General features: G+C 36.1%; 1 protein-coding gene across 13 annotated transcripts in view; it reads right to left on the bottom strand.

Moving 5' to 3' along the window:
* Positions 1 to 5,900: 5,900 nt before the first annotated feature.
* Positions 5,901 to 13,958, bottom strand: part of PUM2 (pumilio RNA binding family member 2) — an 84,604-nt gene continuing 76,546 nt past the window's right edge. For all 13 annotated transcript variants that reach the window (XM_081316783.1, XM_081316792.1, XM_081316784.1 and 10 more), the window contains 4 exons: positions 13,535 to 13,660; positions 11,246 to 11,367; positions 9,579 to 9,771; positions 5,901 to 7,768 (listed from right to left, as the gene is read on the bottom strand). In XM_081316783.1, the coding sequence (XP_081172909.1) occupies positions 7,637 to 7,768; positions 9,579 to 9,771; positions 11,246 to 11,367; positions 13,535 to 13,660 (573 nt within the window). In that variant the 3' untranslated portion in view covers positions 5,901 to 7,636. The remainder of the gene's footprint in view (positions 7,769 to 9,578; positions 9,772 to 11,245; positions 11,368 to 13,534; positions 13,661 to 13,958) is intronic.

Genomic DNA, 13,958 nt, shown 5'->3' with positions numbered 1-13,958 from the left:
TTACTTTTAAGGGTAAGATTTTTTTAAATTTATTTGGTGACCAGCGGTACAGAATAGAGAGCATGTATTTTTCTTTTGGAGACATTTGTTAATCCTGCAAGTATGCAAAAAAAAAAAGCTCATTCTTACAATCAAAGCCAAAATAGATCCTGTTCAGATACATTGAGATATTCAGATTAATCCAGGTCTGCAAGTAAACCAACAATTGGAAGTGCAGTTTTCTAGATAAATAATGGCTGAAACCTGAGAGTGTTCCCCAAAAAGTAGAAGAGGGCTTCCACATTCTGATAATCCCTTAGAGAGGTCTTCTGAAAGGAGATAATCTCCTGCAGGCTCATTGAAAGCAATTAGTAGGTGGTGATCTCTTTTCTCATCCTTGTTTTTTCTATTTATATTAAACCTACCCTCCAAGAACTTAAGACAGAGCACATATCATCCGCCCTTCAATTTTATCTGTGCAATGAACCTCTGAAGAAGACTAAGCCGAGAGGTAACAGCTGGACAAATCACAATTGAATCAGGGGATCATTATAAGATTTTTCTTGACCACATCCAACATTTTAACCAGAGTATCAGACCGATGACCTAATCCGGTATGACTTTTCTTGCTTTCTTTAAAGAACTCTATTAATTAAATGTATAAGGCCATCTTACTCTATAACAACTCTGGGAGGCATGTGATAAAAGCAAGTAAAACCCTAAATATCTGGGAAAGGATCAAATATTTGAGAACAGTGAAATACCGAGGACCTGACACTTGTGCTTACATGAGGCCTGGGGGAAGAGCCAAGTTTTCAGAATTCTTTTAACTGTGGCCAGAGTGGAGACCAGATATTCTCCGAAGATGGGGTGTTCCAAAAGGCAGAGACTGAGAAAGCAAAGCACAAAGGGTTGGGCTGTGTGTGTGAAGGGGTGTTAATTCTTGGGCAAAATATAAATAACATTTACAGGCATAATGAGGAAGTATATAGGCAGCTTATCATTACTGAGGTTGATTAATAATAATGAAATTGGAAGGAAATCAGGGAGCACATCCCCTTATTTGGTATTCACACTTCAGTTTTGTTTTCTAGCTGATAAGAAGGATGTGTCGGGCAGTGGCGTAGCGTGGGGGGTGCAGGGGGGGCCGGCCGCACTGGGCGCAACACCGGGGGGGGCACAGTCGCACTCACAGCTCTCTGCCCCTGCCTGGCTTACTCTCTCTCTCTCACTGCAGTGCTGGCTGTGCAAATCCGATCCGAGCCGCCGCCCACTGTGGAGGGGGGGTGCCAGGCGTGTGGTGCGGTGCGGAGAGAGAGCGAGGGACTATCTGGGGGAGGGACAGTGCAGCGGCCGCCCAGCAGGTTAGGGGGTGCAAATTACTTGCCTTGCCCCGGGTGCTGACAACCCACGCTACGCCACTGGTGTTGGGAAACAGCCAGCCTGGAGGGAGGAAGGCTTAGGTGCGGAGATAGCCTGGAGTCACTGCCCAAGTGCAAAAGAGCTGACTGACTGACCCCAGGTTCCTTGGAATCATATCTATTTGTTCCCAAGAGAAGGCTTGGGAACTACTCTTGGGAGATTCCTGTATTGTAGACTGAACATAATAGTTAGCCTGAACTGTGCATGTGTGCATCTGGTTGTTTGCGCCTGACAGGGTGAAAGAATCCCTCATTTATGTTAATTTTTCTCTTGTCCTGGAATTGGATTCAAAGAACTTTGGTCCTAACTTCACTTATATAAATGGGCTTTGGAATTGTACACTTTTTTTTTCAACATTTGCAATCTGGTGCACATTACTTCTGCCCAGAAGTGAAAACTTTTCAGCATGTGCTAAAACAAGTCCAAGGGAAATTTGATCATTCAGATTAAGTAACTGGGAAAACTGTTAATATGTATTCAATGGTGATAATTGAAAGCTAACTGAACCATTATCTAAAGGTAACTATTGTACAGCCAGGAACATGGCAAGATTACCTGAGGCAAATTCAGACTTCCTGTTTCTACTACCATGAGTTTTGTAAAATATTAACTAGCTGGAATTTAAGAATTGGAGAGAAGTATTTCTGGGTTCATTTATTAAAAGGTGGCCACCTTTAAGTCAAGTTCAGTCTGTGGTAATAGTACAGGAATCTATGCAGTTTGTCTGCTGATAGTAAAATAATAGTTGGCCATTGTTACCTAGCGTTTTTTAAAAATAAATAAAATCCAAATCCAATTGATAGTCCTGCATATTACATAGTGGTTTCACATGCAAATAATAGACAAGATGGCCTCTACTAGAGTTCTGCAATTATCATTTCCATTTGTAACAGTCAATCAAATAAATTATGACTACTTATGAATCTATGGTAGAAAATATTTAAAAAAGTAAAATGAGAATTGTTGTATACACATCTAGCTGACAAACCTTTTGATTTTAGAGTACTTTTAAAATGCTGAAGAAAGGAACTTATAGAAAAGAGTATCACTTACTCAACCTGGGCTGCTTGCTCCTGCCTTGGTCCATTTTTACTTCCTTTGGGGACCCCAGAGCCCCAAAAGGTTGGGGATTTTACTCCAATGTCCATTTTTTAAAAGTAGGCCTCTGCAGTCATTATGTTTTCTCAATCAGCAGTGCACAATGGCAAATGTATCCACATTTTAGAAATATTTTGTCTCACAAACCCATATTGTAAGATCTCAAAGGCTGTAGCTTATCTGATAGTAGGAAAAAGATAAGGATAGGTCCCTGTAACACAGAGGGTACAGTAAAACTAAAGAGCTACCATCACCATCAATTACGACACAGCTGGAAACCCAGACTGAAATATCAACCCTGGTTCAAGCTTCACATTCTCAAATGTTTTTTTTATCACATATTATATACCAATATAATGATTGGCCATTTCCCATATTTTGCTAGTGCAGAAGAAAATTTTGACACATGACTATTAGTGTGCTGGATAAGAGCACTGGTGCAATGCCTGGGCCTAATTAAGTGAAATTCAATGCTGTGTAATAAATTATACATTCCAGATATATACAAAGTGCTAAGCCTCAGGCTGGAGAACTTTTTTTACATTAAACAAAGCCAAAAAAATGTATAATGGTTATGGACTAGAGCAGCCATATGGGACTGATATCTTGCCATTTCATTTGGAAGACATTAAGACTTTTTCAAGTTCTTGCATTCATTTATTTTGACAGTATCAGTTTGCAAGGGAGGCCTTAATGTGCTGGCTTAGAACAACAACATGAATTTATTTCAAAATAAGTTAAAACAAAATAGGTTATTGATGATATTCAAGAATGTGACCTAACCTAAGAATTATTAGGTCCTTGAGAAAAGGCAAAGCAGAAACAATAACCACTTGGCTGAAATAAAACAATTAGTGGTCCAAACAGTTCCTTTCTCTGATAATGAAATGGGGATCAATCTGCAGATAACATACAACGTCTGACAAAATGAAGCCAGCTTGAGATTATAAGACAAAGGCATATATAGAAATACATACGGAAATAAAAAAAATGGAGGGCTGAGGAAAGACTAAGTAAGTATACCTGGAATTTACTGATACTGAGAAAGAAAGCTTAAGTTATTTCCCGTCTCAATCTGAGAAGTTGCCAAGAATAATGCATTCCAGTTAAACTTAACTAATGGCTATTTTCATTTTCTCATTCAGTTCAATAGGGGTAAACTGGAAACCTAACTAATAATTTTGAAAAAATTAGGAAGATGATGAAAATCCACAGCTCAGCTGACTTGTGAAGAATAAAAACAGGAGAACTCTGTTTATTCAATGTTTTTCTGACTTCTTGTTTACTGCTCCATGGGTCCTTCCAAAGCCACTTCTAAGGATTAAGGGGCTCTGTGATTGGTGTAAAACATAAGTTTCTCAAATTTTCTAAGGATAACTTCTCTTGAATAGATTCACTCAGAAATATTTCTTCATCAATTTTATAGAGGAAAAGATGTTTCATGCATCTAAGTCAGATTTCAAAGAACAGATATCCTTCAAGTAAATTCTAATTTATAAAAAAGCACATTAATTTAAAAAGTAAAGTCTTTTCTTATACATAGGTAAAAAACTGGCTTAGATATAGTATCTAATTATCATTAAGAATGTTTTCATTTATACAATAGTAATTAGACAATGGGTGTTACAATATATTTTATCCAATATATACATATGTGTGACAGATATACAAATTCGGATATACAAATATTGGGACCTCAGGTGTCCTGTACTTTCCAGTTGAGTTTATAAAAAGAACACATAGAAGCTTCTATAGAAAACACATGGATCAAATATTACTACAAAGGTTCATTTTAAACAACTCCCATTATCTTCAGCTACCAAGGTCAGTTGCAAGGGATTGTTTTATAAGTGGCTTAACAAGTGGGAAATTAACAGATAACTGAAGCATAACTGGCACTTTGATTGGTGGCATGTTTATACTAAATAATATTAATTTCAAGATCTGAAAATTAAAATTGAAGTGACATAAACTGGCAATAGTGGTGGTCCTAGTGGTTATTGGCACACTGGGTGCCATAACAAAAAAATCTGACAGCACTTAGAAAATCAGTGCATTGACAAAATTTCCATTTGTCAATTGCAAAAGGCCACACTACTTGGATTCCCAGATATACTACGCTGATACATTATGATTATGACATCCTAGGTTCTTGGGAAGAACTCTATGTGTATGAAGGCCAACATCAGCTAAAGAATGGGCAGCTGTGACTTCAGACTGCTGTGAACTGATAATAAAAACTTGGTAAGTGGATTAACAATGTAATGTCCAGTCTAACCATCTGGCTGGCTGCATGACCAACCATACTAATACAATACCTTTAATATTATTAAATAGCAACATCTGCTTATTCCAGTTCTTGGGAAGGACTCAACACGTGGTCAAAAATGCCAAATCCAGTCTAAGCATATGGTTGATTGTGCAACCAACCATAATAATATAAAAAAATCCACAAAGAAAAAATTGATGCACCTTATTTCGGCCTAGTATAGTTAAGTTTCCAAAGAAAATAGAGTAGTTAATATAATCAGTGGACCTTTTGGAAAGAAGAACATAAGACCAACATACTGCATAAACTTACACATTTTCATTTTCATTTTTCTTTACAGCATGTTACAAATGAACATTACATCATTCAATATGAACTAATAGCGGCCTAGATGCTGAGCAGACCTAAACAAATCTACATCAAAGGACATATCGAAGAAGTTGGGGGGAAGGGGGGAAATAGAGACTTTTTCAACATATGTAAGATTGTTTCCAGCTACTAGCTGAGGAAAATCATTCCTGTTATTCCATACTTCTGTGTAAATATATTTCAGTCAGCTAGCAGAACAGTATTCACTGTATTATAAATACATCACTTCATCGAGCCAATAGGTTATAGGATAGACTTGCAATATATTGAGGAGCAGTAAATTATATTTGAATTACGTTTTATACACATTTAGGCTATCTAACATATAGCAGAGTACAAAAGATCTATGCTCTTCCAACTCTTCAACTCATATTCTTTGGATGAGAAGATAAATTTCACTGAAATTTCAGAATACTATCAAGTTGCAACTTCTAGCAGAAAATTGATCTATAGCAAATATAATTATTACATATTTAACAATTATGTAAATGGAGAGAAAGCTATTGTGAACAGAAATTACCATAGAGTTCATGTTTTTAGGTTGGTATTTTTAAAAAAATCAACACTGGAATAAACTAATTTTTATATGGTATGCAGGTATTTGCATGTTTCGATTAAGATGGGATAAACTGTTCTCTTCCATTTCCTGGGACCTCTACCCCAAAACTTTTGCATATGCTGTTAACTGTCACTCCCTCCAATAATTCTGAGGTAAAGCACCTCTATTATGTCAGAAAAAATGAAGAAGCGCTTATACAAAATGCCAGCTTGAACAAAATACAATGCATTTTATCTTTCAGAAACTGAATATACAAAGTAAATGTCTTTCCAAAATATCTTCAAAGGCAAAGGATTAAAAAGGATTTTAATTATACACATATAGTCACAATTCTTGCCTTAAAAAGTAAACTGGGAAATGTACATAAGGCCGCTTGTAAATGTACACCTTTATCTTACTGTTACAGTGTTGTGTTTAAATTGACAGTATCATACATATTTGCTTTAGGATGAAACAAGCTGTTCAAAAATACAGCATTCTTCTATACAAAAACAAATCGTGCCACATTTAAGATGGAAGAAGCACTGGTTTCTGTCATCAGTATTTCTGTCCATTAATTATCTTTATTATTAATGTTTAAACTGATTTAAGTTTCCAAAATGTCCATATTAACAGAACAGTTATGTAATAAACAAAGATTTTTGTAACAGATCAAAGAAAGCTGAATCATATCTCTGAAACCATATAAAGATAGAATTTTTAAAAAATCAGTCTTGATTTGCCGAAATAAATTTACATTATACAACACTATGTCAGGGTAGAGGGGCAGGGATATGAATATACACTAAAATGCAAATTTTCTTCCCAAAAGGGGTAAAACAAATTACATTTACAGCATGAAGGTTTACAAATGTACATCTGTACAACCAAAGTAAGCATCACTACTTAATTAGCAAGGCTTTTAAAACATTGAAAACAAGGAATCTGTTTACAAACGGTAAACTTACATCTATTAACTATACTTATATAATGCTTATATTTATAAGGAAGCAAAAAAAATCTATCTGAATATTTAATCATGCTTTAGATGTTGCGCTATCAAATTTAAGTAGGCTCTTTCCTCCATTAATTGCCTACAATTTCATCTACTACTTCAAGCATATGCTCAATGTTCAAATCCCATCTTACAATTGTATATGCAAAGCAAAACACACACCTTACACCAACTGTCTGCCTATTTATTTATTGAATTCACTCTTTCCCAGACAGTACATTGCTGGATAGAAGTACTACTTTGATTTTATACCCTATTCTTGCACCATTAGTTAAATATTAAATTATATACAGCCAGAGAAAAGGGCACTGTTTTTTAAAAAAATTATTTCCAGAGTAAAAGGTGGAAACTACTCATCAGTGTTCACATTTTACAACTTCTTTACTGATATTTGCAGTACCCTGATTGCTTTTGAGACTATAAAATTGTGAACCACCAAAATACAGAACTTAACTTTCTGTATCATGTTAAATAATAATTATGCAATTGCTTCATTTTCAACTGTTATAAAAAAGATTCCACACAAAGGGGAAAAATGAAAACTAATTCTATATACAATTATATAAACATGTTGTGCAATGATGGTGGACAGACCTACCAGACTGTAAGTCAGTATATTAAAAGAATACTGTACTTTTTCCCTTTAAAAACTATTTTATTCAGTGACTTTACAAGGTAAAAATTTACAAAATGGGAGAGCTATTCTGATAGTTACATCATTTACAGGCATTCTGTGCTTTGTAAGCCTTGCAATCTGATAGGTCTCTGTTAAGAAATGGCAATATGTTGTAATTCATTCCCCAAAAATATACACATGAATAAAATTTTTACAAATGGATGAAGTCAATAAATATATTTTTAAAAAAATCACAAAATTTTAGTTAAGTTGGGTGTTTTGATAATTCACAATACAATTAATCTTTTTGACTGCTCCTTAAACCTATCTTCAAAGCATCCCATTTGGTGGTCCTCCAACTGGCCCCAGATCAGCATTGTTCTTCAGGTAATACTTTTCCAGCTTTGCAAGGATATGCTTCCCATAGGTGTATTTACGCAAGGTTGTAATATGGGGTCGAATCTGGAAGCAAGAAATTGGGACCATTAAACACTCCCATCATCAAAATTGCCATTTCGAAGAGTAAAGTTAGAAGGATAAAGACAAATATAACATATCTTTCACTAAATGTTCAAGATATCTTTTCTTAATATATGTGACCATGAATATTTGTGAACAATGTTAAGACCCCAATTAAGAACCAACTGTGAGTAAAAGTGCTATATCAGTGTGCATACAAATGCAATAGGCTTTGTAATGCCTATTAACTAGAGTTTTCTCCTATTTCTGGGTTGCATGGGAACAGGTTCAATATGCTCAAGTAGGGATATTGTATGTAAAACATAGAAGTGAAGAAACAATAAAACGGACCAAACTTTTCTGGATCACAGAGAGCCCAATGGCAATTTGTTATTTTAACAGATACGAAGTTGTAAACTAGAACACAGTCGAACAGAAATACCATATTTTATGTGTATGACAATATATCTGACAAAGAAATAATGTGCAGACAGAAAAAAATTATGAACTTAAAACGCTGAATTCAAGAACAGATTTACATTAAAGCATGGCAATTATTTTTATCCACAAATGAATCATGCTACCCCAAAGTTAATGATACTTTCATAACATGGGATAGCCATTTATTTATTTTATTAAACTGAGATGTTCTAGGTTAAAGATTTGATAATGTTCATTTAGCTAGCAGTTAAGCAGTAGAGGTGTGTAGATTAGTTCTAATCTGATTCAAACTGATTCAAAAAACAAATTAATTCTTGATTTTACAATTCAGTGCGTGAAATTGGGTGTTTGATTTTCTGAATTGATTTGGCAGCCAATCTGATTTTGGGATTTGATTCCAGAGATTCAATTAAGCAATACTGAACTGAATCACAGAATCAAAGTTTTGTGCAGCCCTTTGTGTACTGGATCTACAGGAAGGTGGAGAAACAAATGGGCTACATGCACCCTGCTTTTCTCCTGTAGAACCCAGGACTGCGCTCTAAAATTTCCAACAATAGTATTTATCACATTTTTAAAAAAGATAACAATTATAAGGGTGCCACTCAACACTCAAAATTTCAGCCCTAAAAGGTCTGTACTCAAGCTCCCGGGCCAAATATTCCTAGCACCCAATGTAGACCAAACTGGTTGAATACAAATTTCTTACTTTCTTTCCCATCTGTCACTACAAGAGATAGATGATTCAGAGGCCTCCAGCAAAAAATGAGCAATGATAAAAGACCACCTTGTGCAAGAAGATATAACTTTTGACTGCAGAAGGGTGTGCATGGATTCAAGCCAAGATTACATTTTGGTGAAGATAAAATTTAGGTTTTTTAAAAGCAGTTAATTGTTCTTCCTCACTGTAATTTTTAATTGAACACTATAATATTTGAAATTTTATAAGGAATGCTATTGGTAATTAAAGTTTGTTTCTGTTAACGTTTATATAAACAGAGAAGATTTCAGAGAGAAATTTGGAAGACTAAAATAAAAAATTAAAATTATCTCATTTTTCATAAAACTAATATGGGCTATTAAATTATACAAAATGAGAAATTAAAAGTGGCATTACAGGAGATGAGTGGCAGACATAATGGCATCAAGTCTAATTACAAATATTGGAAAGTATTTAATTTTTATGTGAAGACTTTTTTAAATTTTTGCAATAAATTCACAGGAAAAAGCCAGCTCCTGTGACAACACGTACAGTACTCCCTTCAAATCTATTTGGGTGATAACATGGAAAAGGGAATGAGGAATTGTTCTTTCCTTGATCTGCTGATGGAAGTAATTCTTAAGCAGAACAACTGAAAGATTTCATTCTTACTTTGTGCATTATAATCTTACGCTGAGCAGGTTCTGCCATGTCAATCATCTTCTGAACAACGTAGTTTGCATATTGGTCCTTCATCATGGTGTATAAGGCACTGTGAGGACCATCATTCTGGCAACATACTTCATCAATCAGCAAAGCTCTTTCAGCACGAGATGCATGAGTCACACATTTTTCCACCACGTTGCTATAAACATTATGAGATTGAACAATAGAAATAAACAAGAGATTTCACCTGAACTCTCTGTCAACACAACAAAATTACTGCCCTCATACTAACTGCAATTCATATGAGCTTCCTTTAACCCTTTCCTTGGGTAATTGCTTAGGTTCCATTTGAAATCCAAAAACTATGCTGAAATGCATATTAGTTTCTTTGCTATGCAAGTAAATTGAGAATTCCTCTCTACTTGCACAAAAGTAAACAAATAATACCTCCCGCCCCATTTTCATCTGAAAAATTAAGAATCTTGCCCTTCATCAGGAAAACTTGGAATCTATTGGATTACAGAATGGAGATCAAAAGCTCTTGTGAACAATTTTTGTATTTTTAATGGCAAAAGAACTATCCTCAGCAAAATGAATAGACTTCCTCCACATCATTGCATTGGTAACAAACTTCCTGATCAAAATTTTAAAATATTTCACCGTTTCACTTATTTCCCACTTTTACACACAACTCAAGGCAGTGAACATATCCAACCCACCTTCCTCCTCCTATTTTCCCCACAACCACAACTCTGTGAGGGGAGCTGGGCTGGGAGTGTGTGACTGGCCCAAGGTCACCCTGTCAGCTTTCATGCCTAAGGCGGGACTGGAACTTACAGTCTCCTGGTTTCTAGCCTGTTGCCTTAATCTCTACAGGAAACTGTTAGCTTTCTGCGTTCCCCCCCTCCCAACCGTTCGCATTCTTTTTTCCCTATTTCTGAAAGAATGTGGGGCAGGTGAGGGAACCAAGGTGTTAAAATCAGCTGCATTCTCTACATCATTAATATACAATATATTTGAGAACTCCTACAACAATTTAGCTCTTTGGCCTTTTTTCCACAAAGTGTACTCTGAGTAGTTCCTGAACATTTTGTTCAGATTTTGGGTGGTACAGGGAATAGAAGACTGGTGGGGAAGGGAGTGGAGGATGGGACATTCCTATTATGCAAATAGAAATCTTCTTCCACATTATATTTATAAATACATTTATGTGTATTATACAGCTGTACACAAACTAACTTGGAAAACTCGGAACCAGCTGTCCTATGTTTTCATTTCTGGTTTCAATCATGTCACTATCAGCCAGCATTCTTATTATCTTACTTCAACACTTACTGATTTGTGCATTTAGCCTATAATCTCCATCTTGTTGCTGACTTTTAACTTTAAACGCACAACTAAAATATCTGGCTAAAAACATTTAGATTTTTTGGCTTCTTTCCACTTCTTGCTTTTTTTTGGGGGGGGGGGGGGGAAGGTACCTTCCTAGCAGAAGTGTGGAGAATATAAAGGTTTACACTTCTTTGAGTACCATTTTGCTTAGGGCTGTTCCTAATATAAATATTACCAACTTCAAATGTATTTTTTTCTTCAAGGATTAACTCAGCTACTACTTTTTTAAAATATCCAACCAGCCAAGGCCAGTGCAATTAGGAATTTGTTATTTACCATACCTGGCAAATTTATGCTGACTTAAAGTCAGAACTTTCCCTCTGATTTCAGTAACAATCTTACTCTTGTCTTCAGGGCGGCCATGTTCCAGAACATGCTGTATCACGTAGTTTCCATACTGATCCTAAAATTAGTTAACAGCATCTTATCATTAGTTTTTAAAATGTTAAAGTCAAAGAGGTGATTAATCATTGCAGGAAAATGCTTCGGCATTAAAAATGTAAGATATATGAGCCAAATGGCCATGTCCAAGACAAATATAAGCCAAAACAAACAGAAAGAGGGCACACTATTTCAATGGCCTGGGCATATCTGTCTAATATGCTAAATGACAAGATCAACTAAGCATGGGTTACTCATGAGGCACCATTTACACAATTATACAAATTGCTCCACTTTCTGTGCCCTCCAAGTTCACATATTCCAGTCACCTTTGCTGGAAAAAGAAGCAATGTGCCATTATATTGCTTCTGAATTATTTTAAACATTAATTTTTGTATAAGCAGGGTGAGATAACTGAGGTGATATGTGAAGATTTTTTTTTCATTAGCTCAAGAACTACAATACCAAAGCAGTTTCAAAAATTGATACAAAAGGTACATAGTTTTGGGAGGAAAACATTTATCCCTCTTCTACTTCTATAATGTGCATCTGGTCAAAGTTCCCCGCCATTTGCCACTAGAGTCAACAGTTAAAAGGTGCAGGCTTTCTTTCCATCCCATTCACCTTTCGATTGCTATGCCAGTCAGAGTTGTTCCTTGATCACTCTTTGCCCCAACAACAGCCCCAAACGAGCTCTTTCCCATTCTTCTTTCCCAGCAAGAACAACCTGCTGTGCTGACTAGTTCCTCCCGTGGAAAGCTCCAAGATACACCAGACTCCCTTTTACGGACACAAGCTGCCTGGCCCTGCTCATTTGGTCCATGGGCCCAGGCTGGGAAAAGGCAGATTGGAACAGTGCGTTCTGGGGGGGGGGAGAGGAAGGAACACTTTTATAGGATGGTTTTGTTCTTCTGAAGCCCAGGTATAAAACATGGAGGGAGGAATTCAAAGGTAGCATGCTTTGCGATTCCTTTTAGCTCTCCTTTGGCCTAGAGGAGATGCAGGAGAGAGGCAATCACCCTGGCAAATCACATCTACCATAAATCGGAACCACTTAGAGATTAAGGATGTGCAATTAATCCAGATCCAAAATGGGACATCTCCCTTTGGTGGAATTGTATTTCCTGCACTTGTCAATACACATACACACACACACACACACACACACACACACAGAGAGAGAGAGAGAGAGAGAGAGAGAGAGAGAGAGAGAGAGAGAGAGAGAGAGAGACAGACAGACAGACAGACAGACAGACAGACAGACAGACAGATCTCCTAGGATTGTTCCCTAGAAGCACTGACAGATTCAGCAAGCATGTCCAGCTTGTAAAACATCTTTTCTGCTTGGAATCCTAGTAGGGACAGGCATTAGTATTATGGAGCAATGAAGCACAGGGAGTTTGCAGCAAAGGCCCATATAAATCAATAAAAAGCTAGGTCTTCACCTGACATTAAAAAACGTTAGCATTTGTTTGGTCTTTAAGGAAAGGGCATTCTAAAGCTTGAGTACATAAGGGAGACTAATTACCTTTTGCAGCTGTGAACCAGTAAAGAGAGCCCCTCCCCCCTGCAAATCTTAATGTTTGGCCAGGTGCATACTAAGAAAATGCTTCTTCAAGTATTAATTAACATACAGGGCCTTAAATGTAATACAATCAGTAAGAGATTGTAAGAGCACAATTCATTCAAGATCAGTAAAAAATGGTCTTTTTTTTGGCGCCAGCTGCTGCTTTTGTGGGTTTTTAAAGGTCCACATAAAGCTTTCTGCGGTAGTTTAACTTGGAGGTTATTAGAGGGTAGAATACTGTGGTCAAGAATTCTGGTCCAGGAAACGTTGCATATGGCTTACTTTGAGCCACTGAGACTCTGTTTCTTACAAACCAAGAGATTAAATACAGGTTTTATTTTGTGGGCTGCACATTGCCTTTGTTTCCTAATGGTCTCCATACACTAATCATGAAATAACAACACAGCATATTTTTGTTTGGCTTAGAAACTTAGTTTTAGCTCTGATCGCATTCTAGCCACATGCTTACATTCATAATCCTGCCTAATTAAATAATATAATATATAATTAGTATGGTTAAATTATACCCAACTTAATTCAATTTTCATTTTCTCCAATAGTATCTACATATAATGATTTTGAATAGTTTATGTTCATCTTGGCATTTTAGTACACTACCAACCTGTACAAGCTGTTCTGTGTGTTGATGCAATTCTTCCAAAATGGGCAAGGTCTGTTCGGCAGTACAATGCTCAAGAATACGTTGAATTACTCTGCAGCCATAAGGGTGAGTTGAAAGCACAAAAACCTTAAAATAACAAGATTTTATTCATAAGAATATAATATCTCATACCTGTGTGAACCCTTTAGAATGATCCCCATCCTTATTTATGTCAGATTATGGGAATATTTTAATTTTACAGCTCCAAGGGAATGTATTTACTAATATCTGAGGTAGTCTATTTCATTTCAAAAAGAAAATAAGAGTGACTACTCTGAATATCTGTCTTTGTTCTCCAATGCATTTTGGATAGTTATTTTACAGTTCACCTTGATAAAAGCAACATGCTAAAAAGGAAAATATTGTTATATGCACCTGCACAAAT

The sequence above is a fragment of the Vipera berus genome (assembly GCF_964194415.1).
Source record: "Vipera berus genome assembly, chromosome: 1".
Taxonomy (NCBI): domain Eukaryota; kingdom Metazoa; phylum Chordata; class Lepidosauria; order Squamata; family Viperidae; genus Vipera; species Vipera berus.
Note: the sequence above shows the minus strand (reverse complement) of the source record. Positions and strands in the feature narration are given on the sequence as shown.